Consider the following 27,611-nt stretch of genomic DNA (forward strand, 5'->3'; position numbering starts at 1 on the left):
TGGTGCCGCCCGCAGCCGTTCCGCTCCGTCCTCTCGCCTCCCCAAGCTCGGCGGGGCCGTTGCTCCCGGAATTTAATGATGGCAGGGGAAGCGGCGTTGCCCGGCAGCCGCCTGCCCTCCGCCTGCCACAGAGCCGTGCCAAAGCCGTGCCAAAGCTGCCACGGTGCTTCGGCTTACATAAGGCATCGCCAGACTCAGCCCGGTGGCGGATTCACTGCTCTGCCTGCGGTGGAGATGCTGTCCCGCTCGGCTCTGGGATGCGGCTCCACAGTGCCGGCAGAGGGGAGAGAGGGAGGGAGGGAGGGAGGGAAGGAAGAAAGGAGGGCGGGAGCTTTCAGTCGAGATGTGGGATGGGAATGGATGGAGGTAAAGGTGAAACCTTGCGAGGCAGGAAGATGTGGTGAAGACCTCGGGGGGAGAAATCCCAGGGCATGGTCTTTTCCTCTCTCCTCAGCCCGCAGTCCCGGCCAGGGGCGAGCCGGTGCCAGCGGCGAGGCATCAGGGGTGGGGGCAGCGGCTTCCAGCCGGTGTGGCGGCGTTCCCGCGGGATGCTCCCTTTGGCTTGCCTTGCCTTGCCTTCCCTCCCAACAAGCGCTGCCGTGATTTGGCAGCCGCTCGGACTTTGGACCTGCCTCTCCGCCCCGCATTGGCTGGTGCCGCCGGGGCCGCGGGGACACGGGAGGCAGCGGCGGCGGCTCTCAGCGCGGCGATGAAGCTCCTGTGGCTGGGCGTGGATGTCTCCAGGGTGCTGCACCTGGCCGCCGTGTTCTGCCTGACCTGCGTGCTGCTGAAGGCCATCCAGCTGTACCACCGGCGGCGGGAGCTGCTCCGGGCGCTGGCCGCCTTCCCCGGGCACCCCGCACACTGGCTCTTCGGCCACGTCCGCGAGGTGGGGCAGAACCAGGGCTGCGCTGCTGGCGGGAAGGGGGAGTGCGGGGAGCAGTTTCCCCGAGGGCCGGGTGGGGGTGATGCTGGTGGGACTTGTCCCCGTGGTCTGGGAGAATTGCTTCTCCCAGTCCGGGTGCGAGTGGGAGATGGGCATCCGTTTTATCAGCCGTTCAAACTGCTTTCTCTGCCTGTGATGCTTAGGGAGCGTGGCTCACGCATGGCTCGCTCAGGCTGCTGCAGGTTGCACGGTGGAAAGGGGTGGTGGCTGGCTGGCAGGCAAAGAAAGCGGTCATACAGTGTGGCAAGGGCAAGGTCATGCCGGGACGTGACCCGGCGTTGGTGCTGGAGGCAGCAGAGCCGCCTTGCTCTGTCCCGGAGCAGGCTGCACTGTCACCTCTCTGCTCCTCTGAAAGCCAGGGCAGGGCCGCTGCAGCTGCCCCTGCGGCGCCGAGCTGATTCGATGCTGAGCAGATGCACGCTGCTCCCGGCATCCAGAGGCACCTTCTGTCCCTTGCCAGCTTCCATCGGCCCCACGGCCAGGGGACTCATACAGGGCATTGATCACTGTGAGTCACGTTTAAGCCCCGAAAAACATCCCAGGTGTTGCATCCAGCAGAGGGGGCGTGGATACTCTTAAGGTTGCATTAAAGTCATGACTGACTAAACCCACGTATACATAGGTGAGCCTTGTTCTGAGTACCAGTGGCATGGATGACTTGCAAACACAGATCAGCCTGTCTGCCTTGACAAACAGATTGCCACAACTCATTGGCAGCTTCATGAGGAGTAGCTGAGCTTGCTTGATGCGAAAAGCTTTTCCATACATGCTAAACGCTGACTTCTGCTGGGCTCTGCTGATGTCCTGCCCAGGCCAAACCTGTGGCTCACTAAATAACTGGCATCCTGAAAAGTATCTGGGAAATCAGGAGGGGACCTCCCAGTGCTTGTCCCCATGCCGTGGCAGCCCCAGTTTTGCCATGCTGGATAGGACAGGCAGTCTTTTGGCAATGTAAGCATGAAGATGGGCCAGTTCAGGGCTTTGTTACACTGCCAGTTAGACTTTAAAACTGCAGTTAAATAAAGTACGTTTGTTAGTTGTGACTATTTATCCTGGAAGGTGATATAACCATTTGTGCCAACCACTTGCTCTCATCATGGCCAGGTTGTTCACGGCTCAGACTTTACCTCAGTATTTTTTGAAGAATTTCTCTTTTGTGAATTTAGTAATTTGTTGATTAAGTGCTGCTGAATTCCCCAGAGTCCAACAGTTCATTGAGCCAGGAAGGAAACTGGCAGTGCCCTGGGCACACGCTGAATACAAAGTTTGCATGCACCTCGGAGGAGGACCTGTGAGCTGTACTCAGGGAGAGCACTGACATTTTCTGTTCTGTTGATTTAAGTGATCATTTGACAGTTTTGATTTAGGTCAGGTCAAAATCTCAAACATGTTAGTCATGCATTGGGTGGATCTCCTGGGATTGTATGACTTTGTTTTTCTACTTTAAAACAGTATTAGTCTCTGCTTATCCAAACCATGCAGTAGAAATGACATTAAAATATCAGGAGAGGTTGTGTAGAGCTGTTCAGTGTCACTGCGGCAGCACAACTTAATTAAAACCCAAAATGCCAGCTGCGAGCTGGACAAACTGATTTCCCCTGTTCAGGGTTAGTGGGAAGTTGCTTAGAGGAGAGCAGGGGATTGTCAGTCCCTCAGCAGCCCTTTGCCCACTTGTGCCCTGTGGGGAGATGCCAGCCTGGTTCTGGCTGTGCACAGTGCAGCTTTGTGCTCAGATTTCAGCTCTTGTGTTTTCTCTTTCATTTGCTATCAGTGCATAGCCGTTAAAAGTGCTTTTAAACCTCTTCCCAGATGCTTTTAGTGTTGGATCCGTTTCAAAACTTACATTTCAGCATGAGATCAGGCAGTTATCTTTCTTCATTGAACACGAGTGAAGGTTATACTTCTCAAGCTTAAAAGGGAGGAAGAAGAACTGATGATAGTCTTTCATGCAGAGTCTGGTATCTGGAGCCCTGATTAGGGAGCAGTAGCTTTCCATTCCTCTTCCTCTGCAGCTTCCAGGACTTTGCACCCTGTGCCCCAGGAGTGCTTGGTGCAGCTGGTTACTAACCTTGGAGGTTACCTCTCCTCTCAAATAAATCCACCCCACGCTCTACCAGCACAGGGATGGTTCTTTACAGCACACTGAGGCCACTGCTCCAAAAACAAGGTTGGATGCAAAGGCTGCTAAAATTAGGACTTCTGCCAGCAAGACTTGCTCAGCATCTCCCAGTTACTTCCATTTGTGCTTTCTGCGATTCATGATGGGAGGAAGCACAAGCAGCCATGTCAAAGGGACTGTCACATGTTTAAGCATCACTCACCTAAAGGCACCTTGCCAAGCCCTGCTTCTGCTGGCATTGCTGAAGGGGTGGGTGCTGGACAGGGCTGCCTCCTTTTATTCCAGACTTCATCCCTGCAACCAGAGAAATTGACGGTTCTCTTTATTAAGTTCAAAATCCTGAACTTGAGCTAGAGAAACTGAGGGTGAGCCTTGTGTCATAAATGATAACTGGAAGTAGTTCATAATTTTGCTGAATGTGGGAGACACACAGGATGTACTTCAAGGATCCTCCCAGCTCATGAGGAAGCACAAACCTGGATGTGCCCTCACACAACCTGTGCAGTGCCCTGGCAGAGACCCCAGGACTCCCAAGCATCCTCTCCAAGACAAGCCACATGTGACTGATTATTTGATGTGGGTGATCATTTGAGTACAATCCATGTCCCTGGTTGAGAAACATCAGCCAGACTAAAGGCTGAGCTTAGCTAACTCAGCACCAAAGCAACTGAGCAAATATTCACTTGATTCCATCAATAGGGTGACTTTGAGGCTGATTTCTGCACCAGTACACTCATATAATTAATCTTTAGGCTTCAAGTCAAAGCAGTAGCAGCTGTGTTAGCCCTAGCTTCCAAAAATCCCCCTGCATATTGGCCCAGAGTATTTTCTGTTCAAAGCAAAAAGAATTCTTACATGGCTTTGTCTCTGTGATTTTCTTACTCTGGCCTGTGACTGGGGATCTTTCTGCTGATCATTCCACTTGTTCTTTGCCTATTGCCCATTTATATATAACAACACAGGCTGTAAAAGCAATAAAGTGGTGATCCCTTTTGAATGAACTTGCCAGTGCTGCTGATATGAATGCTGGTGCTCGTGTTACTCCTCAGGTGGCAGCTTCCAAGAGCTGGAGATAAATCTTTCTGGGAGCACTGGCTCTTCGTGGCTTATAAATTCAACTCCTGGAAATCAGTGAATTCTTAACCTAGCGGTTTTAGCCAGTGTTCCCTTCTCTGTACACTCTATTGGTGTCTTTGGATTCATTCTGTTGGATTTTGCTTGGACACTGGCCTGCTAATTGCTCAGCCGTGTGCAAGTGGGAATGTATTTGCACACCACAAAACGCGGATGCTGTCTGGGGTAAAGTCTTCTTTGGGGTGGCCATGGATAAAGAGCAGATAATGTGTGTGGGCTGATAGGCACCACCACTGTGCCTAAGGATGTTTGCTGTGTCAAGTGATAGGGAAGAATTATTTTATATGAGCTTTAAAAGTAATAAACCTCTCTGCTTCTCATGTTCTGCAAACCCAGATGAACAACACCTTGTTCTTCCTTATCTGGTTTTGTGATCAGAAAGACCTTGAATTTTAAGACAGTGTATTGAGAGATTGGTTATTTTTTTTTCTCCAAATCTATGTATTCTTTCTGTTTTTACTTCTCTACAATTAGTTTCTCACGGAGGAAGAGGTGCTGGACAAGGTAGAGATCTGGGCACAGAAGTACCGACGTGCCCACCCTATGTGGTTTGGGAGTTTCTCAGCATTCCTGGTTATCACCGATCCCGACTATGCCAAGGTTCTGTTGGCCAGAGGAGGTGAGAGCAAATGCCTTCAGCTGTGGAGCAACAACCACAGCCTGCATATTTCCCACGCCAGCCCCGAAATTCACAGCAAGGCAGGGCTTCACAGAGAGGTTTTCTTGCAGAAATCATCTAAAGGCATGGAGAGATACCCCTCCCTCATGCCGTGCCCTGGGTCTTTCAGCACAGGCCTGCAGGGCTGATCATGGACCCTCCAAATCCATTGCTGGAAAATCACACTTCCTCAAGTGCTCCTTGAAAAGTTATCTACTTGGTGCCTGACCCCAGCAAGGAAAAGACAACTGGGAGCTTTCCAGAGTCCTGGCTCCTACTGCAGAGAAGTATCTTTAGTGCATTGAGAGAAAAGGTCCTGAGCAGTACTGTATGGGAGGGTTAATCATTTATCACGCTGCACAGACTTTGGACTAGCAATATTCTTTTTTTTTCCAGTGTGGACATCTGCTTTTATATGTGTTTATTGCAGCTGGCATAGACACAGTTGTTTTGTGGTGAAATACTCATGAGTTCTGCAGGGATGCCACCAATTTTGCTTCATATCCAAGCAAAAATGAGAGCCCAGAGGGAGCTTTCGGGTGTAAATCTGTGGGTTGATGCCACTGAAACATTTACCATTTTATTTTCTCTTCATGTTTTGTTTGTTTGTTTGTTTGTTTGTTTTTTCACAGATCCCAAGGACAACATCAGCTATAAACACCTTGTCCCATGGATTGGTATGTATTTGCCTACTAGGAATGATTATGAAGTTAGTAAAAAACATGTTATAAATGAACAGCACTATGCTTGTACCTTGATGGAGTTTTAGCTAAAAGCTCCCTGAAATTATTACATTTATCAAAAAAGGTGCTAAACAGTACTATTTCTTTATTTTCAGGGAAAGAAAGTTCAGATGTAGCCAATAGGTACAAATGAGAACCACTTACATGTCCCTGGATAGCAAAGGGTGGTGATGGGAGGAGCTTAGATTCAGTACAGGACTGGTCAAAAATACATCTGCTGTTCTGAACTTCTCTGTTCCAGCAGTGTTGGTGTTTCTTTTCAGAGGCAGCACTGTGTAATTTTGGTGAGCAGGGCTTTGCTCAGCTCTGGGAACCCTGGCTCTGATGGCAGCAGTTCAGATAGCAGATTTAATCCTGCTCCTTGCAGGCCAGGGATGTGTCTGCAGGCAGGTGAAAGCAGCCTGCTTGTGCCCAGCAAACCATGACTTGCCTGTGTTTCCCCAGGGAACGGGTTGCTGATCCTACATGGGCCAAAATGGCACCAGCATCGGAAACTCCTGACTCCAGGGTTTCATTACGACGTCTTAAAACCATACGTGGCCCTGATGGCAGAGTCTACCAACGTGATGCTGGTAGGACTCACGTCTGATGCTCCTATCTCTGCCCTGTTTTCTTTTCCCTGATCATGACTGGTTAGCAGGGAAATGCTGGGGGAGGGTTTTCTTTACTTGGTATTTGTAAGGACACACCGTGCCCTGACAGTCAGTCTTTCTGAGCCACCACAAATCCCTGCCCGTGAGTTGGAAGGAATGGGCAGGTTGAGCCTCCCTGCAGTGGCAATGTCCCTGGTACTGCCTTGGGATCTGTGGCTGAGATTTGAGGATTAATGTTACTGCCACCCTCAAACTGTGCATGGTCTCAGTCTGAGCTACAACTTCTTTTAAGGTGTTTTTTGTAAATGAGGAATTGATGTAAATCCTGAAAATACAAAAGCTGGAGCAGAGGTGTGCTGTCACTAAGAGTAAAGGATATTATTTATTGTCAGCATACCCATGACTGGATTGCAGTCCCTGCATTGCCTCATACACAGTGAGTCTGCACTGTTGTTCCATCCATTGGTGCTGGACAGGATTGAAACCAGTACGAATCACAGGCAAAGGGCACCAGGGTTTGTGCACGTGAACTGGCAGGAGTCTGGGTGCTGGATCTATTCCTTCTCCTTTGCCTCCCTCGCTGCAGCCTTCCCAGCATCAAATGGATCCTGGCTGGATCCCTTCCACTGGCACAGTGACCAGCCAGGAGAGCGTTTGCAGTGCACTCAAGTGCCTGGGAGTTCAGAATTCCTTGCAGACAGTGCAGAAGTGCCTGTTGAGGGAGGCTGTGCCACCAGGTGGCAATCGTTGTATGTGCTATGGACGTGCATCTGTCTGTATAAACCTGGTTTCACGCTGTGGAAGCTCAGATCTGTGCTCCTTTCCTCTCCTCCCTTTCTCAGCTTTTTAGTCCGTTGGTTCCTTACAGCCACGAAAGGACAGAGGATTCAACATCACCTCATGTCTGCCAGGCAACAGAGACACTATTTATAGTTTCCCTAGGGATCCCCTATGGAAGGGGTTGAGCAAGAGCTCCCATGTTATATGCTGGAAAAACACAGTGGCAGAGAGATTATGTTACACAGAATAAAAACTTGGTCCAAAGTTTGCATCTTGAGCACCAAACTCGTGTGCTTGAGAACAGACTCAGTGAAGCCCAGTGCCAAAATATGCTGCTCTTGTGCAGAAAATGCACTGCATCCTCAGAAAGACTTTGGTAGCACACCCCATCACCCAGAAATGCACCTGTCCTGGGCTTCTCCAGGGTGCCCTTGCCCCAGGGCAGGGTGTACCGGCACTCACCACTCCCCTGATCCAAGAATAGCAGTTGCCTGAGGCACATCTTGTATTAACCATCCCACTCTTGGCTTCTCTTCTCCGGGATTTTGATGGCAGCTAAGGGATCCACTTCTTTTTTTTTTTTTTCCCATTTTTCTGGGATGTAGCCCTATCTGAGCACTCATTTAACTAGAGTGGGACTGCAGATCATGGAGAACTGACCCTTGCCTTCTCCTTTCTGTCTGCTTTGTGCCGTAGGATAAATGGGAAAAGCTGATCACAGATGGAAAACCGGTGGAGCTCTTTGAGCATGTCAGCTTGATGACTCTCGATAGCATCATGAAATGTGCCTTCAGTTGTCACAGCAACTGCCAGACCAACAGGTCAGTGCTAGCTGCCCCAAACTCTGGCGGGAAGTTTGCAGCTTGGAAGGGAAATGGGCAAATTCCACGCGACAGTGCTCCCGAATTTACAAGCATCCACCATTCCCCCTCTCCCCAGGAAAAACGCCTACATCCAGGCTGTCTACGACCTCTGCCACATGGTGCATCAGCGCCTCCGCATCTTCCCCTACCACAATGACATCATTTACTGGCTCAGCCCCCAAGGATTTCAGTTCAGGAAGGCCTGCCGGATTGCCCATGACCACACAGGTACTCCCTGCCTTCGTCCTCTCCCAAAACTTTCAAGCAGGGTGAGTGATGTCTGCCCAGAGGCAAAGAAGTTGCCTCCTTGCCCGTGCAGTGATCCTGCCCGGAGGTTCAGTTCTGGGATCCATCAGCTTGGAGCAGTGATCTGATCAAGGCATTAAGCAAGGAGGTCTCACAGCTCCTGTGTTATTAAACTGGAGAAACAGAGGAATTCCCCTCTGGGAACACTCCTGCTAAATGACCAGATGCTGGTGAGACAAGGGACGGGCACTGCAGGAAACACCGATGCAAGGAAAGATTTTCTTTTCCTAGCCAGGTGTGACTTTAATGCATGAAGGGTGTGTAAAATAGGCTGAGAAGCCTGTGGGGGACAAAGAAGTTTGCAGAGAAGGATGACCATGTGCATGGCATTTGCTGCTGAAAATGCCAAACTGCCTGGGATGCAGAAGCACATGTAAAATGCATTGTGGACTGAGCAGTGGTCACCCCCTTGGGTGAGCTTTGCATTTGAAGAATGATTTTGCAGTCTGGAATCTCCTTCCCTGCTGAACTTTTAACTCTTTCTCCCCCAGACAAGGTGATCAACGAGAGAAAGGAATCCCTAAAGGATGAACGGGAATTTGAAAAGATCCAGAAGAAGAGACATTTGGACTTCTTGGACATTCTGCTGTGTGCCAAAGTGAGTGATGAGGAGGGTGTGCCTGGCACGGCACAGGGTGCAAAAGCCAGTCAGTCTTCACAGGGGTCCCACAAACCACCAGAGACCCTCAGGATGGCACAAGCCATTAAAAAAATTAATCCAGTCCTGCCTAGTTGAGGAAGGGCCAAGCTGATCCAATTTTCCATCATTGAAATGCTGGTAGTGTCTTTTTTGGGAATACAACATGCAGAGAGATTTTGTAGTCCAGGTAGTTTAATGTGTGAGGATAAGGAGATTTGTAAGTGAAGGGAAAGGGGCCCTGAACTCAGTGCAAACAGACACCGGTTTCATTTATATGTATCCCATGTGCATCATCATACCCCTTTGCAATAGCTGAAGGTTATATTAGTCCCTCCTGAGATATTTATATATATTTTTATATATTTATATATATTTTTATATATTATATATTTATATATTATATATATTTATATATATTTTTATATACATATATATTTGTTTATATATTTATGTATTACATATGTATATATAAAAATGTGTGTGTCACTACAATATATATAATCTAAGTATTATATATTTTATATATATATATATAAATTTTATGTTTATGGGCCACTGAGAGTGTCTCTGATCTGTTAGGATGAGAATGGAGCTGCGCTGTCCAATGAGGACCTGCGTGCCGAGGTGGACACATTCATGTTTGAGGGCCACGATACCACAGCCAGTGGGATCTCCTGGCTCTTCTACTGCCTGGCATCACACCCTGAGCACCAGGCACGGTGCCGGGAGGAGATCCAGGGCATCCTGGGGGACCGGGAGACAATTCAGTGGTAAAGTTGCACGTTTCCTCAGCTGGTAGCTTTTTTCCTGTTACTGCCATTTCTAAGTGAGCAATATCTTCAAAGCTCAAAAGCTGGGGTGCTAAAGGTTGCTGCATGCACAGGGGCTCCATAGGATGGAGCAGGTACTGCATCCTTCAGCTAAATCTGCCACACTGGGAGGGACATTCTGGATGCCATACCAAGTCCTGGGCCACCAGCATTGCTCTTTGCACTCTCCTATTTGCTTGCCACAGGGCATCATAGTCATGGCTTTTCACCTTTCGCTGTCACTTTGCACTTGAGTTTGTTCAGAGGTTGTTCAGAGGTGTCCTGGCAGCCCCAGCTTGCAGCAGCCTCTGGTTGGACATTGTGGGTCCCCCCATACACCCTCCCTGTCTGTTGCAAGGGGATCTGCTCAGAGGGCTGGGACAAGGGGCCTCCCAGCACAGGGCAGCAGGAGGAGTGTGGGGCTCAGCCTGCCTCTGCCCCAACAGGGAGGACCTGAGCAAGATGACTTACAGCACCATGTGCATCAAGGAGAGCCTTCGCCTTTACCCACCCGTGCCTGGTGTGTCCCGGCAGCTCAGCAAACCCATCACCTTCCCTGATGGAAACACCTTGCCAGAAGGTCTGTAAATCCCATTCCCACTGCGCAAAACTGCGCTCTCAGACATCAGCTGCATCCTCGCTTCCTGTGGCAGAGCAAAGGGGACAGTCCTGCCTCTGTGACCTGCTCCTCGCAGGCACAGATGTTCAGACAGGGCTGTGCAGATGTTGGCATCCTGTTGATAGACTGAGGTCTGGGCTGTACAGCAGCATCTCCGTGATGTCCTTCCTGCCACCATCACTGTAGGGCAGCCGTGCCTGGGCCGAGTCCCTTCTCTTCCTGGCCAAGCACAAGCTCATGGTTTACCTCTTGGCAAATGGTGCAGGGGGACAGGAACTGGTCACAAGCCAAGCTGCATGCAGGAATTGTCCTGTACTGCTGTTTTGTTTCTCTGATTTGGCACAATATGGGGAATGATGTGCATATGCTGCTGGTGCCTTCCTCATTTCTGCTGGTTGGCTGCTTACAGCTAAACAAATGGAAATCGTTTAGTTTTTCTCTGATACAGTGACAAAACCCTCATAGGTTTCCATCTGACAGATAAGACCACAATGATTTAGACAGAGCATGCTGCAACCTTCCTTTATTTTCTTTGTCAGTGAGCCCTTTTCTCCTCCTTGATTGCTTTACAGGCACCGTTGCTGCAGTAAGCATTTACCTCATTCACAGGAACCCTGAAATATGGAAAGATCCTTTGGTGAGCTTTTCTTTGCCCTTCTCATGATTTTTCTCCTTTATGCTGTACCTCTTCCCATGTCCTCTTCCCCTGCTAGCAGGAGAGCAGAATTCTCCTTCCAAGGGGCTCTTCAGAAATTAAGAGGTGTCACGTTTCTGAAGATACCAGTCAGTACCGTGTTCCTTAAATAATCGCTTGTTCTTGCTGCATGTTCTTCATTTTTAGGTGTTTGACCCATCACGGTTTTCCCCGGAGAACGCCTCTGGCAGGCACTCTCACGCCTTTCTGCCTTTTTCTGCTGGAATGAGGTAAAGTGAACTGAGCAGTGAAGGAGTGGTGGGCAGAGACCACCACCTGCAGTCCTGCCCCTGCAGCGTTAAACAGCTCACGAGCAGATAACAAGCATTTGTGCTGCAGAGGGGTTCTGATACCAGCAGGCAAAATGGGAAGGCAACACTACCATGCCGTTTTTGGGGACAGGGAGCTGGATCCCAAAGCTGTGGATCATCCTGCTGGTGTCATGTGGGGAATTTGCAGCATTCTGAGCTCATCTGCTCTCTTCTCTCCTTGATGCAGAGACCCTATCCCACCCTCCTACCCTTTGATTTCCCCTTCTCCTATTCTCCCAGTCCTTCCCTTTTCCCTGTGCTCACACTGCCAAGACAAACACACTGCAGACCCTTCCTGCTGAGAGACTCACCACCTCATCTCTGCTGGCCTCTTGTTTGCCTTCCCCGTCTTCCTCCTGCTCCATGCTCATTGGACACAAATTCCTGAGCTCCCACTGCTCCCCCAGATTCCTCCTGCTCACCCCACCTGCTTTCCCTGCCCAAAACACTGCCTGGGGTCTCCCCGAGCTGCAGAGGGGAAGAAGTTGTGTGAGGGGTCTGGGATTGGCCCCAGGGGTTTGGTGTGCCCAGCATTGAGGTGGAGTTGGCTGAGCTGCTGTTCTACCACAGGAACTGCATCGGGCAGCAGTTCGCCATGAACGAGATGAAGGTGGCACTGGCCCTGACCCTGCTCCGCTTCGAGCTCTTGCCTGACCCTGCCAATCCTCCCCTCAAAATAACTCGGATCATTCTTCGCTCCAAGAATGGGATTCACCTGTATCTAAAGAAAATCCGCTGACGCTGGAAAACATCCTGCCTTCACCAGAGGGAGGGACCAAGCAGATGATGGGACAAGGTTTCTCTGGGGCAAAAGTGCAGGGCAGGATTTGGGGATGAGGATTCCTGATTTCTTTCAGCTTCCACCAGCTGAAAGCCCTTTCCAGGCTGGGCCAAGGTAGCTGGGATGACACTGCACAGGCCCGTTGCCATCTGCTCCAGAGCACTGATCTCAGAGCAGCCAGGCATGGCCATGCTGTCTGTCCCCTCGCCCTGCCACAAGGGCTGGCCTGGCCTGGGAACATCTGCAGGTCCCACCAGCTTCCTTCTTAACAAATCCTGCCTTCACACTCATGTCCTGTCCAAATCCGAGACCATTTCCAGCCCTGCTCCGTCGTCAGCACCTTCCTCAGTGCCTGGAGGTCAGCCCTCCTCTCCTGCAGCAGGGACAGCCCGTGGCAGACCTCTGTCTCACTTCTCACACTCAGTGTGTGTCTCTGTTTTGCTGAAAGCACTGATTCCAGTTTGGGCTCTGAAATTCTGCCCCAGCTGCAAAATATTCTGTAATTTTTTTCTTAATAAACCAATAATTTTTCCTGCAACAGCAGCTGTGTTGTTTATGTTGCTGATGCTTGCCTGCTTCATCACAAATGCAATGTAAAATGCCTTTAGAAATGGGGGATAGAGAGAAAGCTCATGACTAGCAAGAGACCACCCTGAATATCATATATAAGACTGTGAAATCCCAAATTCTGCTGTTGCAATTATCATCCCAGTGATGTCAGCTGTGGTTCCAGCATCATGAGCAGGCTGCTGTGCAGTGAGACATCAGCTGAGTGCACACAGCTCTCCTCTGCAGATGCCAGCTCTGCAGGGATGTGCTGGGCCAGCTCAGGAAAACACCTGCAGGCTCCAGCTGCCTGTTCCCTCTTCAGGCACAAGGTGCAGCTCTCGAGTTGAAATCAGAATTATCCTTGCAATGGAGGGACACAGAGTGTGCTTATTAAAATGTAAAATGTTATGAGACTGCGAGACACCACGAGCTCTTTGGAGGGACATACCAGGATACAAAATTATCTTGATAAATTGAAAAACTGCTGAAGTAAAAGGGATATGAGTCCATAAGCACAAGAGCAGGCAGGGGCATTCCACAAAACCAAGAGAAGAAATGACTGAAAGGCAACAATCTCTCCAAAGGGTATTCTGTAGATACAGAGACTGAAAAGGTAATATGAATCAATAATATCCTGCTGTTGCAATCAAAGCAAACATCGTACTTGGATGTATAAACACAAATATTTCTCAAAAAATTTTCAATTACATCTCTTTCACTACACGAAATGAGACAGTGTCCTTCAACCCTCTTTGGAGATTTAAGTATAAAGGCAACAGCATTTTCTCCAAGATTACATAACCTAAAGTGCAAAATGAGAAAAATTTTAATCAAAATAACTGAAGTCCTTGGAAGTAAATTACATAAATCTCTGTATTGGATGCAATTTTCTTTTAAAGGTAAGATCTGGAAAAAAAAAATGCTATCTAAAGAGGAGTGGTGGACCTTGGCATTCAAATGTGAAACATTAAAGCAAGAGCATCTAATGAGCAAGAGCAAAGGCTGAAATCATGGTGTACTCACTGAAAGGGTGTAGGTTAAAGGGGATCAGACTAGGGGAGCTTGGCATAACAGTCCTCATGTAGATAAATAACAGCTGCTAAATTGAATTTAGGTAGATGATACAGATTACATAGCACAGAGCACTCCCTAAGGCTCCTTAAGTCCTGACATTGCTTACCTGGGGAATCTGCATTTTCAGAGGTTTTAAGAGCTGGTCACTGTTTTTATTGCATAATCCAAATGCCCAAAGAAGGCAATTGGTGTGGTGTAAGGCTCAGGCAGGGTACCTCTGGTCTGGTTTTTGGGCTTGGACTGAATCAGGGGTACAGGAAAACCTGCACTGCTGCTTTCCCAGTTGGATCATCCAACACCTGAATGTTCCTGGCTTTGGGACAGAAAAGCCTGACTTCTCCCATCTTCACCCTGTTCAACCATTGTGCCCCTGGTGAGTTTTGGGATTCACTAAAAATCTGCCTCTTCGTATCTGAAGAGGAAAAGGAAAGATGCTCTGCAGCATTCTCTTCTCCCTCCCTGTGTTGTGCTTGTGGCTTCTTCTCAGGAGAAGGGAGCAGAGCCTGGTTCCCTCTGCAACCACACACCCAAACCCGACATAAAATTTGCTCACAAAGCTCTCCTCGGTGCTAACACCCTCCAAGGCAAACTCTTCTAAATAACAACACACATGGCAGCAGCCCAGCTCCCAGTTTTCCCGAGCCACGTGGGTCAGCACTGCATGCCAGGCCAGCTCTGCAAGGCAAGCCAGCCAACCTGCATCCCACACTCTGCATCCTGCATCCCGCATCCCATATCCTGCATCCTGCATCATCCCACAGCTTGCATCCCACACCCCATATCTCATATCCTGCAACCTGCATTCCGCATCCTGTGTCATCTCACGTCCTGCATCACACATCATCCGTGGCTGCTCTGCTTCTGAACCGGACAGCTGGGCTGAGACTGCAACAGGAGTTCTGGAGCTCCTGTGTCCCAGTGCCAGAGCAAGCCAGACCTTTTCAGAATCAAGAGAGTGCTTCCCACAAATCTCCCTTTCCATCCTAGATATTAGAGACATGGTAGCAATAAAAAGATCTGGTCACATGAGAGGTATCTCTCAGAGCAATAAAGACAGTCAAGGACTAGCTGCAGAGAGGTTACCTCATTCTTTAATCCTTCCCTACTTCCTGCAGAAAGGGTAATTGCAGAGACGATGATTGATCTTGGAATGCCTGATTCAGACCTTCAGATAACTAATTTAACAAGAACTCATGACAGGGACTGTGCAGGGTGCAACAGGACAAATCTTTGTGTCGGTTCAAAACATCTTGGATTTTTCTCATTGCAGCAGCTCGTTCTTTCAACGGCAGCAGAGCAAAGATGCCACCTACTCCTGCAGTTACTCCCTTCCCCACAGACTGCCATCATCACTGTGCAGCCACATCCCAGTCTCGTGAAGGTGCCTGTCCATCACAGTCTGCTGGTGGCACTTTCCCCGGTGATGGAAGCGGCAAAGCCAGCAGGGAGAGCAGTTGGCTCACACCGCCGGGAATGCAGTCCCTGCACAGGACCCACGCCGCTCTCCAGGCAAATTTGTTATCAGATGGTGCCAGCAATTTCCATCTAAACCCCACTGGGATTTTACACTGGAAGCAGCCTGTAAATTAAATAAGTATTGCAACACATTTTTTGGACAGCTGTATTAAATGCTTCCAGATATACATTCATCCTCAAGACATATGTGGTCAGATGGGATCCAGGCAGCTTGCATTACCCTGCAACACTTGCTGGGCTCTGGCCACAATTTTCTCATCTGTCATGTGTTTGGAAGCTTGAAATGTTATTTTTTTTTTTTTTTGGCATTACAGCTACATTTCATCTGTCAGCACTAAGTGCTGCAGGAACACACAGCGACAGATGGGCCTGGACTCTTCTTCCTATCTGAATAAACACAAGCACAAACAGGGAAAGCAGCTGTGCAAGGTCATGCTGTGGGGCACAGTACCTATTTGCCACCTGAATTTCACCTGCTCAGGAAACCAGTTCTCCTGCAATGCATGTCAACAGGATGAGTTAAATCTGTGAGGAAGATCCTCTCCTTCTCCTCTTTAGGTGTCTAAAGTAAGTGGAGAAATTACCAAGACTCAGAAAGCAACTTCCACAGCCTGCTGTGTCCATGGTTGTGATATGGGATGGAAATTCTACAGTGTAATGGGTTTTTTTAGTGTTGATGGCCTGGCCTGTCATGGCCCCACTGCCATCACTCGGACATCCGCAGCATTGAGCTATGGCCCCAGAGGCTCTTTGCAAATGTTTGACAACCTTCCAAGTGTCCTTTAACACCCAACAGCAGTTTCATCAGCCTAAAATGTCCAGAAGGTAAAGCCAAGCCTCCGATAACCCTGCCAGCCTCCCCAGACTCCTCTGGCTATCAGAGGACCCTTGTACCTGCTTTTTTCATTCTGAGATCTTCTTTTGGAGTCCTCTACTTTCAGGACTCCGAGAAGCAACAGGGCTATAGACCCTCCTAGTGCTAACAGATTGTTCTGGCCTTGTCCCAAGCCCTTACCATGACCAAAACAGTCCCCTTTCACTTTTCTCCAGTTGCAACTCTGCAGTCATTTCACTTTCCCATTGGAAATTCTTGCAGGGGTTTCTTCTTCTGCAAAAACTTCTGAGTTATCTTCCCCAGCTAAAGAGTGCTAAAGAGTGTTCACAGCCGCTCTTGCTGTGAAAACTCTGAAATATATGAGAAAGGCTTTTCTCTCCCCTCCACCAGTGAAACCTAGAATGCAGAGGTTGGAGGCTGGATTGAGCACTGAGTTTTGCCATCACCCAAGCACAGATTCCTGCTCCAAATCCCCGTAAATGTGGGTTCAGCCACGCTACTCCCTGTGTTCCCTCCATATCATCTCAGTGCTTCACATCTCACTTGACCTTCAAGACAACCCAAATCCTTTGGCTCCACACTCAAGAGTTGTTTCTGGTTATTTTATAACTATGAGGGAGCCAGTTCAGTAAAAACTGACCTTGCTCAGTAACCCATGGTCAAACCCGCTGTACAGGGACTTTGTCACCACTGAGAATTTATGTGTTGCTATAAAAGTTTGATATGTGCCTGCACCAGCAAATCCATTCACTGGCCTGTCCCCTCCACCTGCGGGTTTTTGGGGTATTTATGAACTATTTTGTAACTGATTGCTGAAAGGTGCCAGCCAGATCCAGATCAGTCGGTCTGGTAATCGAGTAAGTGCCACAGATCACGCTTCACTGGCACTGACCAAAGGCTCAACTCTCAGACATTCCTGTTTTCCTTATGCAGACCTTGTAAGGCACCCAACTACATAACTGGCTTTATGGGCGTGCTGCAGGTCTTCACATGAGAGACCCACAGCAACAATCCCACCTTACAGTGTACCCAGCCCCAAGGAGCTCCCCATCTCCTCCCTCCCTTCCATAGACCCAGGCAAGGCAAGACAAGAGGAGGGTTGTTTTAGGCCGTTTTAGAGCTGATTGAGAGGAAAAAGAGCCTGGAGGAGGGACAGCTTCAGGGCAGCGTCCATGATGCACTGGAGATAGAGAATGGGGTGTCTCAGCACATGCCCCTTGAACCTGAATTCATAGTTAACCCCAAAAGCACATCAGACTTGTCCAAACTCTCAATAACATTGCTCTCCTCACACCCTTCACTTGCCCAGCATATTTAGATCAGCCCCACATTTTGAGGGCAGTTTGCAGAGCCATAGATCTGATTCAAGCAGCCCACAAGTGGCTCTTTGTGCTGCATATTCACCCTTCTCCTCAGGTAGGTGAGAAGCATCAGCAGGAGCCTCCCAGTGGGGGCAACTCACCTGCTTTTCAGCCAGCTGGCCAGTGAGCCTGCACTGCCTCCTCTCCTGGTGGAAACCCCCTAATCACTGTGCTGCAGGACAGGTGCAGGACAAAAGGAAGAGCTAGAAGTACTAGAAGTGTCCCAAATGTATCTGCTACACCTTCCATGGCCATGATGTCCCTGGAGTCACACATGCTCCTGCTCAGGAGTGTAAAACTGTAAATGGAAAACAGGGTCCCTTATGCTCTGGCTACAGCCAAATCCTTCCCTAAGAAATGCCTAACCAGCGTTCTGCCTCCTAAAGATCAACCTTTAACTCTCCTCTGAACTTTTGCACAGATCCAGCTGGCTTGGCATAAAGAGACACACCAAATTCCATGAAGATGGCCAAGTGTGTGAAAAGCTAACACTGCTCAGTGCAAATCCTGCCAGAGATCTTCTCCAAGGCAAACAAAAGGAGTGTGTCAGCGACTGACGGGGAGAAAGCAGGATGACTAATGGCAGGCAGAGAATATATCCCCTTTCCTCTGCTTCCCAGTTTGAAGAACCAGAGACACCATCCTAATGTATGTTACATGAGTCCAATCCAGGGGACAGTCACACTGTGGAGGTGGAGAACAGTGTTAGGACAGGGCTCAAGCAACCAAAGCACCCAGGTCTGGGGAGATAAAAGAGCTGCTGTAATACACTTTTCAATGCACACTCCTGCCAAATTAACAAAAGCCCCATGCCATGTGGACAACTGTAGTGTTGAGTGGGTCACCTTATCCCAGCTGAGGAACTTACACAACTACTATTTCTTGGAAAGTGCCAAAGAAACTTACTGTGTAGACAACACTGGCAGTCTAACAAAAGGGTATTTGCACCCCAGGAACAGACTGAGAGTAGATCTTACAACTGATGTCTTTCAAGAGAAAAGTATGTTTCTAGAGCAGTCTTCTAGCACCAGCATGCAGAAGGAATGGACCACAATCCTTCACATGGGTTCATAGCAGCCAGACACTTCAAATCTCCCTGAGGCTGAAATGTGAATGGTACTGCCTACAACTACAACCTTGTCTTTGCAATCATTAATTCATGAGCAGGCCATGAGCCAGCTCAGGTAAAAGTCACTCCACTATGACACAGTTTTCTGGAGTCAGGCAATTCCCAGACAGAGGGTCTTGAAGCATTTGTTCAGGAATATTCCTTCTGTCTAACAGGTTTATATATTTTCAGTGAGGCTGTGCAGGTTTGCTTCAGACAATGATCTCCATGTCTCTACCACTGTAAAAATGATATATCTGAACAATGAACATCAGAAAAGCTATAATTTTTTCAATAAAATTACTCTACAAGAAGAAAAAAACATGGGTTTCAGTTGGACATGGCATATTTTAATAAAAACTAAAGGAAATTACCCAAACATTAGAAGTGCTTTGTCTCAGAGATGTGTTACATTGAAGAGAACCACTAACAAAGTTCAGCACTCCCTATGGAGTAGCCTATCAGACTATCAGTCTCAGCAACTGATAACCCACTTGATCCTTGTAATATCCCAACAGAAAAATGCAATATGCCTGGAAGTCACCCTCACACAGCAGGTTTCCAGCCCAAGTCCTCCCTGATCTCAGCAATTCCATTCCAGGCTTCTGTGCATACGGAACGTGAGCTCAGATAACCAGCAGGGTCTTCTCAGGGATTGCTAGAAAAGTCCTACCTGGGCCCAACCAAGCACTGCATTGGAGAGGTAAATGCAGTGATGCAGAGCCTTCTTTGGAGGATGGTGAGATACCATGTGGAGAGGGGAAGGAGGAGTCACCAGGACTGTAGAGGGAACATAATCTTACCGTCACACCTCCCCATCAGGTTGGATGCGCTCTCAACCTACTTCAATCATTTTACTGCTCTACAGCTCTTTCTCTCCTTGTCTCATCTACTGACCACGGCAATTCTTCTGGACATCAGTTTTATCTCCTGGCTTGTCTATGGTAGGAGCTCTTGGGGAACAGGGCCACGTCCCTTGTGTGCTGTTTGGGTTATGTCACCCAGCCTGGCAGAGCTGGGGGATGCTGCAGCCACTCAGGGCACCACTGTTACATATGAAGGTGGATAAATCCTTCCAGACCACTCATTGGGAAGAGGTGGCCTGTGTGTTCCTCACTTCACGTGGGTGGATAAATGGCTTCCATGCCTGAACTGTCTGCGGGGAGCACGGAGCTCAGCTAGAGAGCCAGCCTGGCTGCCCCTCACCTCCTCCCTTCCTCTGGTTTCATCCACCTGGGCATGGAGGATTGTGAGTGTGTGTGACAGTGCTGTTTTGGGGTGCATGGGACTTCAAATAATGCGGAGAATGTGCACAGGTAGTTTGTTATCCACAGGTTGCAGGGATAGGTTGCAGGAAGCAGGTCAAAGGGTGAGTGGGAGCAGCAGTAATCGGGCTGCCGGCCGAGCTGACGCATTGTTTACCCTGATGTTTCTGCTGCTATAAATCAGTGTCAGCTCCACTTCACCAGGCTCAGCTCCAGCAGAGGAGGAGGGAGAGGGTTTTTACCTGCACTGAGCTCCCCATCAGGTGAAGGCGTGAGAGAAGCAGAAGAGAACAGGCAGGAGAAGGCAGTGTCAGCCATCCCACGTCAGCATGGTGTCTCTGCTGGACAACATAGCCAGACCTTCTGCTGTCGTCCTGCAGCTGTCCGTGGTCCTTGGGGTAATCTTCGTGCTGCTGAAGGTGGTCCAGTTCTACCAGAAGAGGAAGAAACTCATCAAAGCTCTGGAGGCATTCCCTGGCCCCCCAAAACACTGGCTCTATGGCCACAACCACCTGGTAAGGAGTGAGCTGGGCTCGGTCAGGGTGGGTTTGTCCCAAGGACTGTGCAAGATATCAGCCAGGTTAAGAAGCACTGGATGGGCTGTGTGTCCCCTACTACTGCCCCTTCCTATGGGAGAGGACCTCTACACAGGGAGTGCCAAGACTTCTGCAGGGCAGGAGGAAAGGTTACCTGGACATGAGATGTGCATCATTTGGGAAAAAAACAGTGCCATGCTGTATTTGATCATGTGCTTAAACACAGAGTTAGGAGATTTCTTGGATTTTCATGAAGTTACCTAAATATGAGCAACCATTGAATGTCTCTCTTATACATTAAACCTTCTAGCAATAAGAGTCTCTCCCCCTACAGCCACTGAAGAAGACACGACCACAAAAGCAGGGCATTTTTAATGCAGCCGTTTTCATTGCTCTGTAGTGAAGGTATTTTGCTTCCACACTGCATGCCCACCTTGCACTGCTGAAATTAGAGAACAGGGGTGTAACACCCTTGGTCCTCCTGACCTGTCCACCAGACCTCTTGGTATTGCCCATGCCAGCTGTAGGTCCAAGAAACACCACTGAGCTCAGGCTGTCCTAAGGAGGCTCAACTGCAGCTGGCCCCAGCCAGGAACTCTCCACAGAGCTGCCTTGTGCTGCAGGGAAGTGGTGGCTCAAGCAGCTTTGCCACCTGTGCACAGTCCCTTTGAAATGCCCATCCTCTCCTTCACCCGCAGTGTGAAAGCCCCTGTGTGGCAGGTCCACCCACTCTTGCTTTTTTTCCCAAGAGAGGATGCCTTGCCTGTGCTTTCCATGACAGGGTAGATTTAACCTCTGTTCTCCCTGGCATGTTCTTTTTTTTTGCCTTTATTATTTATCTCCCTGATTTATTCTCATTCATTGTAGGTATATTCTGAAAAAATATTACATCAACTAGTGTTGTGGGGAGAAGAATACCCCTATGCCTTTCCCAGATGGTTTGGACCAGTCCTGCCTGCTCTAGTTGTCCACCATCCTGAATATGCCAAAAGCATACTTGGCCGAACGGGTAAGTCTCTATATCTGGGTTTTAGAAGCCCTACCAAAAAAAAAAAATCATGGAAAACTTGCCTGGAGTCATCCCCTTTGCTGGCTTCCTTCACAGCTATGGCAATTCCTCTTTAGCTCCTCTTCACAAACTCTCAGCCTGCCCCAGGTTTCATGGAGCAGTTTGTATTCTTGTGCAGAACAGTGACCGGGAGCCCATTCCTTCCAGTACCTTATCCCCATTGTCATTGGTCCTACTGCCTTCTATGGAATCTACCACCACTGTGCTTGTGCTTCCCAGTAAACCCAGTAATATGGGTGAGCTGGCATGGCAGTGGGTCTGAGAAAACACCTTATGTCTTCCCCTCTGCTCCCTCCTGTGGAGCATGATGCCTGTGAGTGGTACACACACGGGCATCTCCAGTAACTCCCACTCATTATTCTCAACTTGGGATTTGCTGTGGTCATTTCTTTTCCACACACATTTATTGTCCTACATTTCGCTGTTTTTTCAAGTCCACTGAGGTCATATTTGCAGATGACCACTTTTCAACTCTACCTCTAGTGGTATTCTACATATTGAAATGAGATTAATGTTGCCTTGTGATTTAGAGAGCAAAATCTAATGTCAGTTTATCCTGAATTTTCTTTTTTAAAATTCATTAGTCATTCATCCACTTCTGATATCTGCTTTGTTTTACAGATCCCAAGGCCAGTGTACCTTACAAATTCCTGCTTCCCTGGATTGGTAAGTCAAAAGCAGTGGTAAGGCTGCCAGAGAGAGCCATGATCAGAGCCTGGAGGAGCTGACTGAGCCTTTGCTGTTTGTGCCTTCAGGGGAGGGGTTGTTGATTTTGGACGGAGCCAAATGGTTCCAGCATCGGAAGATGCTCACACCAGCCTTTCATTACGATGTGCTGAAATCTTATGTGACCCTGATGTCAGACTCAGTCAAAGTGATGCTGGTAAGAATCCCCACTCCTGCTGCTTTTACCTTTCAGCTGTGCAACAGTGAAAATAATCAGATCTGGGAAAGGAGTGAGGGAAAGAGACTGCAGTTAGTGTCTAGAGTTTTGAAGTTCTGAAGTTGTTCCTCTCACCTTCCTTTGGACACTGCACTTATTTTTTCTTTTTCTTTTTTTTTTTTCCCAATAAAACTAACCATTGCTAGAATATCCTTTGCTAGCCCAGGAGTGGTATACACAGAAAAAGACATGCACAAGAGTTTTATTAGATTCACAGGATATATAGTGAATGAGGGCCTCTGCTTGCAGATAAGTAATTAGCAGTGTGGATCTGGGAAGAGGGACGGGAATATGCAACCTGATCATAGATGGCAGCCTGTCCCTCCTTACCCGTCTCCACCTCCAGGACAAATGGGACAAGAGCACAGAGGGGAAGTCAGTGGAGCTCTTTCAAGATGTCAGCTTGATGACACTAGACAGCATCATGAAGTGCGCCTTCAGTTTTAATTCCGACTGTCAGACTAAGAGGTCGGTGCCTGAACTCTCAAATCCCGGGAAAGCAAGTGCTCCCGTTTCCCCCTCATGTTGCTAACGCCAGCTTTAACCTTGGCCTCATTACAGCAACTCACACTATTACATTAAAGCTGTTTTTGACCTGAGCTACCTCCTGAGCCAAAGAATCCAGACTTTTTCCTTCAAGGATGTCTTCTACAACCTGACTCGCAAGGGCCGTGAGTTTCAGGATGCTTGCAAGCTGGCCCACACCCATACAGGTATTTCTCCCCATTTCTCCCTGGTCTCCTCCTTTCTCCCCTTTTCTTCCCAGCTGAACCTCTCCCCCACTTGCACCAGGAGTGGCTCAGAGGGGAGGTGCAGCAGACACTGGCCAGAGGGTTACACATTAAACAGGAGCCCAAACTGCTGACCAAGTGGTCAGGTACATGAGATCTCTGGAGCAGCATCTAACTGAGGCACTCTTCTCTGCAGATAAGGTAATAAAAGAAAGAAAAATGTTACTCTCCAATGAGGAGGAGCTTGATAAGATCCTGAAGAAGAGGCACCTGGATTTTCTGGACATTCTTCTTTGCAGCAAGGTGAATGTTTGCAATGATCACATCAAATGCTAAAGAACACATCGGGGATGCATCAGTAGTGAAGCATCCAGGCCCTGGCTGAAATTCCTGGCAACAGCTATTTCAATCCAGCTTTCCTAGCTCAGGGAAATGTGGATGGAAAGGGAGGGAAATATAAAGGTGTGAAATGCAGTGTGTAAGCATGAATACCTTGGGCAGACTTTCACCTTCCTTGATCATTTCCACTGAGCACACTAATAGTTTTAAAGGGGAGACTTCTCAGAAACCAGAGAGGAATGAGGTCTTTGGAAAGGTTACAAGGAGGGCACCTTCTCTGTATTCCTGTCAAGATATTTTCTTTGTTACTTTTGGTAGTTTTACTTCCAGAGATCTCTTCGGATACTCTGGAGAGAAACTGCCATTTGTTGTTCAGGAGGGAGATACGCTCTGCTCACTCTTTCTGGAGCTGCTGCTTTCTTTCGTGTCTCAGTCTGAAAAAAAAAGTCATCCAAACCAAACTACTGAAAAATGTAACAGGGACCATTGGTAGGGGATCAAAAAGGGTGTCCTTATGATGGGCTGGAAACTTGTCTCCCACTGAAGCCCAACTCTGTAGCCCTGTTGACTACAGAGTTGGCAATCAGCAGGGCTGACTGTTCTCATATATACTGGTATATTTTCTGATGACTTCCTGATGGACAGGGAAACACAAGCAACACCAAATCATGCAAATCCTTTGGGTATAAAAATAAAAGGCCAGTGTGCTTAGGAATGATGCTCTCTCCTCTTCATTAGGATGCAAATGGAGTTGGACTGTCCGATGAGGACCTGCGTGCTGAGGTGGACACGTTCATGTTTGAGGGTCACGATACCACAGCCAGTGGGATCTCCTGGCTCTTCTACTGCATGTCATTGCATCCAGAGTACCAACAACGCTGCAGGGAGGAGATCCAGGGGATCCTGGGAGACCGAGATACCATTGAGTGGTGAGCCAGGATGTCTTATTCATTTACCTTGAACTCTTTTCACTTACCCTTTTGTGGTCCCCCACAAAAGCCTTCTCTCTAAATTGGAGAGATATGGATTTGATGGGTAGACTGTTCAGTGGCTGAGGAATTGGTTGGAAGGTGGCATCCAGAGGGTGGTGGTCAGCAACTCAATGTCCAGATGTAGATTGGTGACAAGTGGTGTCCTCAGGGGTTCCATAATAGGACCAATACCATTTAATATCTTCATCAGTGATATAGATGAAGGTATCAGGTGCACCCTCAGCAAGTTTGCTTTCAGGGAGGACCTTGGGAAGATGACCTACACCACGATGTGCATCAAGGAGAGCTTGCGCCTGTTCCCACCGGTTCCTTCTGTGTCCCGACAGCTCTCCAAGCCCGTCACATTTCCTGATGGACGCAGCTTGCCGGCAGGTCTGTTGAGTTTGTTCATCCTTCGTGCTCCTGTCTGTGACAGGTGGGGCTTCCCTGTTCGTGCTGCTGTGGGGAGGGGATGGTGGGTCTTCCAGCCTCTCTTCTCCCTCTGAAGGACTGTATGGGGCTACCACAACTTGCCACCCTGTGAGCCTGGAAAGGATGGCCAGAGAGAGTCTAAGGATATGCTCCAGGGCACTGGAGTGTTCACAGAGCTCACAGGGGACTTGTAGAGTTTTGTTGCTGGCCAAGTAAAAGTGATACATTTTTGATACAAAAAATGAGGCCCAGCTCTGAGGTCATTGTTTTGTCCGAGTGAGGATTTCAGGAGGTTACCTGCCTGGACAGGCTGGGCATCATCACTGTCAGATCTCCTGCAACAGCCCCTGCAGAGCCCAGGGAGAGAGACCATCCCAAAACCACCTTTTCTGCATCTTCACTCTGAGGTGTCATGAGCTTTTTCTCATTTTTGTTTTACAGGCTGCCAGGTTGCACTGAACATATTTGGTATTCACAGGAACCGGGATGTCTGGGAGAACCCTGAGGTATTTCACCTCTGCAACAAGAAAGGGAAGATGATGTCTGAGCCCAGACACACATTTCACTCGTGCCTTGTTCAGCCTGTGCCTTCCTGCTATGGGTTTTTTATTTTTTTTTCCTTCTCATTCCAAGAGTCCATATCCAAATGCAAAGTTCAATAGAGTTACCAAACACACAAAGTACTGGGAAAAGCTGTTAAATAGTCTCTCTTCATGCATGGGGACACAGAGACACTCAGACTGCTTTCAGCTACCCTGGATAGCCTTAGATGTCGGAGTGGTATGAGAAACCCCAAAACCTCCAGGCAGTGTGTGATTTGAGGCTGATATTTTTGAGGCTTCGAAGAGTAACTGGAAAACTTGAAGGAGGGTGTGCAACTACCTCCCTCCAGTGGCTGTCTAGAAAGCAAGGATCGGGCATCTCTGGAAACAAAAGGAATCTGACTTTATCATCGCTGCCCTGGATGGGAAAACACCTGCAGGCATCTTGGGGTTGTAGTGGGTGACCTGGATATCTCCAAGGGGAAGATCTACTCAGCGGCTTTGTAGAGAGATGTCTGTTAACTGCAACTCCCCCAGGAAGGGCAGAGACAGCACCCAGCCCTAACCTGGGGACCAGGAAAGAACCTGGTGCTGCTCATGTTAGAACAAACACTGACCAAATGGTCTTTGTTGCTCCCACAGGTTTATGATCCCCTGAGGTTTTCTCCAGAGAACTCAGCACAGAGGCACTCCCATGCTTTCCTGCCTTTCTCCGCTGGACCCAGGTGGGAGATCCTTCATCCCTCTCCTTCCCATTAGTCTGCCTTGCATGGGAGACCCAGCTCAGAGCCAAGCTCCTGAAGCCAATCTTCCCTCAGTCTCCATGAGCCAAGTTGGCTTGGCCAACTCACACAGGCTTTCCACAACAGGATTTCCCATTACAAAATCTCCTGTAAGAGGATTTCTGTGCTCCATCAGCTCCAGAGCATTTCCAACACCCTAAGCTCTGTGGTCACTGCAGGCTTTCACACACTTTTCTTGTGGCTTTGTGGACATGTTTACATTTCCTGCTGCCTGCATTAGGAACACAGGCTCCCTTATTTAGGGGTGAATCCCAGTGCCCCTCAAGGTGAAGCTGGATCCAAGTCTCTGTGGTTCCCATGCTGTATCAGTAGACAGATGTATGATACTGAGGTATCAGTAACTTGCAAGAGGATCCCCACACCGAGCCAAAATTAACTTTTCTGCACTTTTTAGTGAAATAAGTCTCCGTTCTCTCAATCTCATATCTTTTTTTCAATGCTTTCTTAATAAAAAATTAGGAATACCTTCCCCCTTCCCCGAGCTGGGGTATCCACACATTTTGGTGTGGCATCAGAGGATTCCTAGATGAGCTGTGGTGCCATTCTTACAACAGCTGGATGTCCTGCAGCTCACACGTGGGCTGAGCCCAGTTCAGGGGCAGGCAGGGTCAAAGGCAGCAGTCAGAGCACTTGTCATCCTCTCCCCAGGAACTGCATCGGGCAGCAGTTCGCCATGAATGAGATGAAGGTGGCGCTGGCCTTGACCCTGCTCCGCTTCCAGCTCTGCCCAGACCCATCCAAGCTTCCCATAATGATACCACAGATCGTCCTCAGGTCCAGCAATGGGATACACCTGCATTTGAAGAAGATTCCCTGATCCCATGGGGCATCACGGCAGGTGGGCAAGAGCTCTCCCAAATGCCACCCTCCACCCAGAGATTTAAGCACGGAAAGAGATCCATGCTGTCCACATTGGATCTCTCCCACATTAAGCCCCCATTGTTGCTGTCCAGGGGGGCCCTCTGAGCCCCCTCGGACAAACACCAAACCCAGCAGGTCCAGGTCCCCTCCTTGCAGGAGGAGCAGCACTGCTGAGGGGGTTCCACAGCATGACTGTGGCTCACCTCTGTGGGCATCCTCCACGTCCTGATCATCTCCTGACCTCCAACATGCCCTCACACGCTGCCTGGCGGGACTTCTGTCACCCGTCTGCGGGTTTGTTCCATTGTCAGTCTCCAGGATGGGCTTGGCAGTGAACAATGCTGGCATGGTTTGCATGGATGTCTAAAGCCTGGGCGCTGCCCCAGCACAGAGTCCTTCCCCTGCCTCCAGCCTGGGAGTGCCAGGGCAGGAGGGCTCCTCCTGGCAGCCTCGCTGCATCCCCATGCACCACCCTCCAAATTATTCCTGTTCTGCGCCTGGCACTGTGCCCACCATTATGGAGATGAAGGCCTGTGGTTTCTTTCTGCCCCAGAACTGAACTTCCTTGAGTTGAAGGCACTCAGGAGCCAGCACAGAGACATCAGAGACATGATACCAACTAACCTGGAGAAAGCACTCACCCCACTGAAAACAACCGTGATCAGCCTTGGCCTCATCTCTGAAACAAGAATAAAGCCTTATGAGGATGCCCTCCAAGCA

At 48.9% G+C, this 27,611-nt stretch overlaps 1 protein-coding gene across 3 annotated transcripts; it reads left to right on the forward strand.

Moving 5' to 3' along the window:
* Positions 1-633: 633 nt before the first annotated feature.
* Positions 634-27,611, forward strand: LOC114062393 (cytochrome P450 4B1-like). Of its 3 annotated transcripts, XM_027893756.1 has the most exons (13): positions 634-889; positions 4,674-4,818; positions 5,490-5,534; positions 6,045-6,172; positions 7,670-7,767; positions 22,654-22,680; positions 22,774-22,925; positions 23,140-23,246; positions 24,021-24,211; positions 24,513-24,646; positions 25,127-25,191; positions 25,870-25,952; positions 26,679-27,611. In XM_027893756.1, the coding sequence occupies exons 1-13, from the start codon at positions 710-712 to the stop codon at positions 26,845-26,847; spliced, it is 1,524 nt and encodes a 507-aa protein (XP_027749557.1). In that variant the 5' UTR covers positions 634-709; the 3' UTR covers positions 26,848-27,611. The 3 variants fall into 3 exon arrangements, with proteins under 3 accessions (XP_027749557.1, XP_027749548.1, XP_027749540.1); XM_027893747.1 differs by lacking the exons at positions 22,654-22,680; positions 22,774-22,925; positions 23,140-23,246; ... (3 more) ...; positions 25,870-25,952; positions 26,679-27,611 and adding exons at positions 7,913-8,064; positions 8,634-8,740; positions 9,362-9,552; ... (2 more) ...; positions 11,052-11,134; positions 11,786-12,536 and having other exon boundaries at positions 710-889; positions 7,670-7,794; XM_027893739.1 differs by lacking the exons at positions 634-889; positions 4,674-4,818; positions 5,490-5,534; positions 6,045-6,172; positions 7,670-7,767 and adding exons at positions 19,849-20,179; positions 21,068-21,209; positions 21,891-21,935; positions 22,025-22,152 and having other exon boundaries at positions 22,559-22,680.

Source organism: Empidonax traillii, unplaced genomic scaffold, assembly GCF_003031625.1.
Source record: "Empidonax traillii isolate 1590-97213 ecotype Southwest subspecies unplaced genomic scaffold, ASM303162v1 scaffold15:size5535645, whole genome shotgun sequence".
Classification (NCBI taxonomy): Eukaryota; Metazoa; Chordata; class Aves; order Passeriformes; family Tyrannidae; genus Empidonax; species Empidonax traillii.

What these genes read in the sequence shown, in the direction of transcription:
- LOC114062393 (XM_027893756.1), top strand. Translation starts at nt 710, where the DNA reads ATGAAGCTCCTGTGGCTGGGCGTGGATGTCTCCAGGGTGCTGCACCTG. An exon ending in ATCATGAAATGTGCCTTCAG is followed by an intron (nt 7,768 to 22,653) that starts TTGTCACAGCAA and finishes GTGCGCCTTCAG; the next exon opens with TTTTAATTCCGACTGTCAGA. An exon ending in TCCGACTGTCAGACTAAGAG is followed by an intron (nt 22,681 to 22,773) that starts GTCGGTGCCTGA and finishes GCCTCATTACAG; the next exon opens with CAACTCACACTATTACATTA.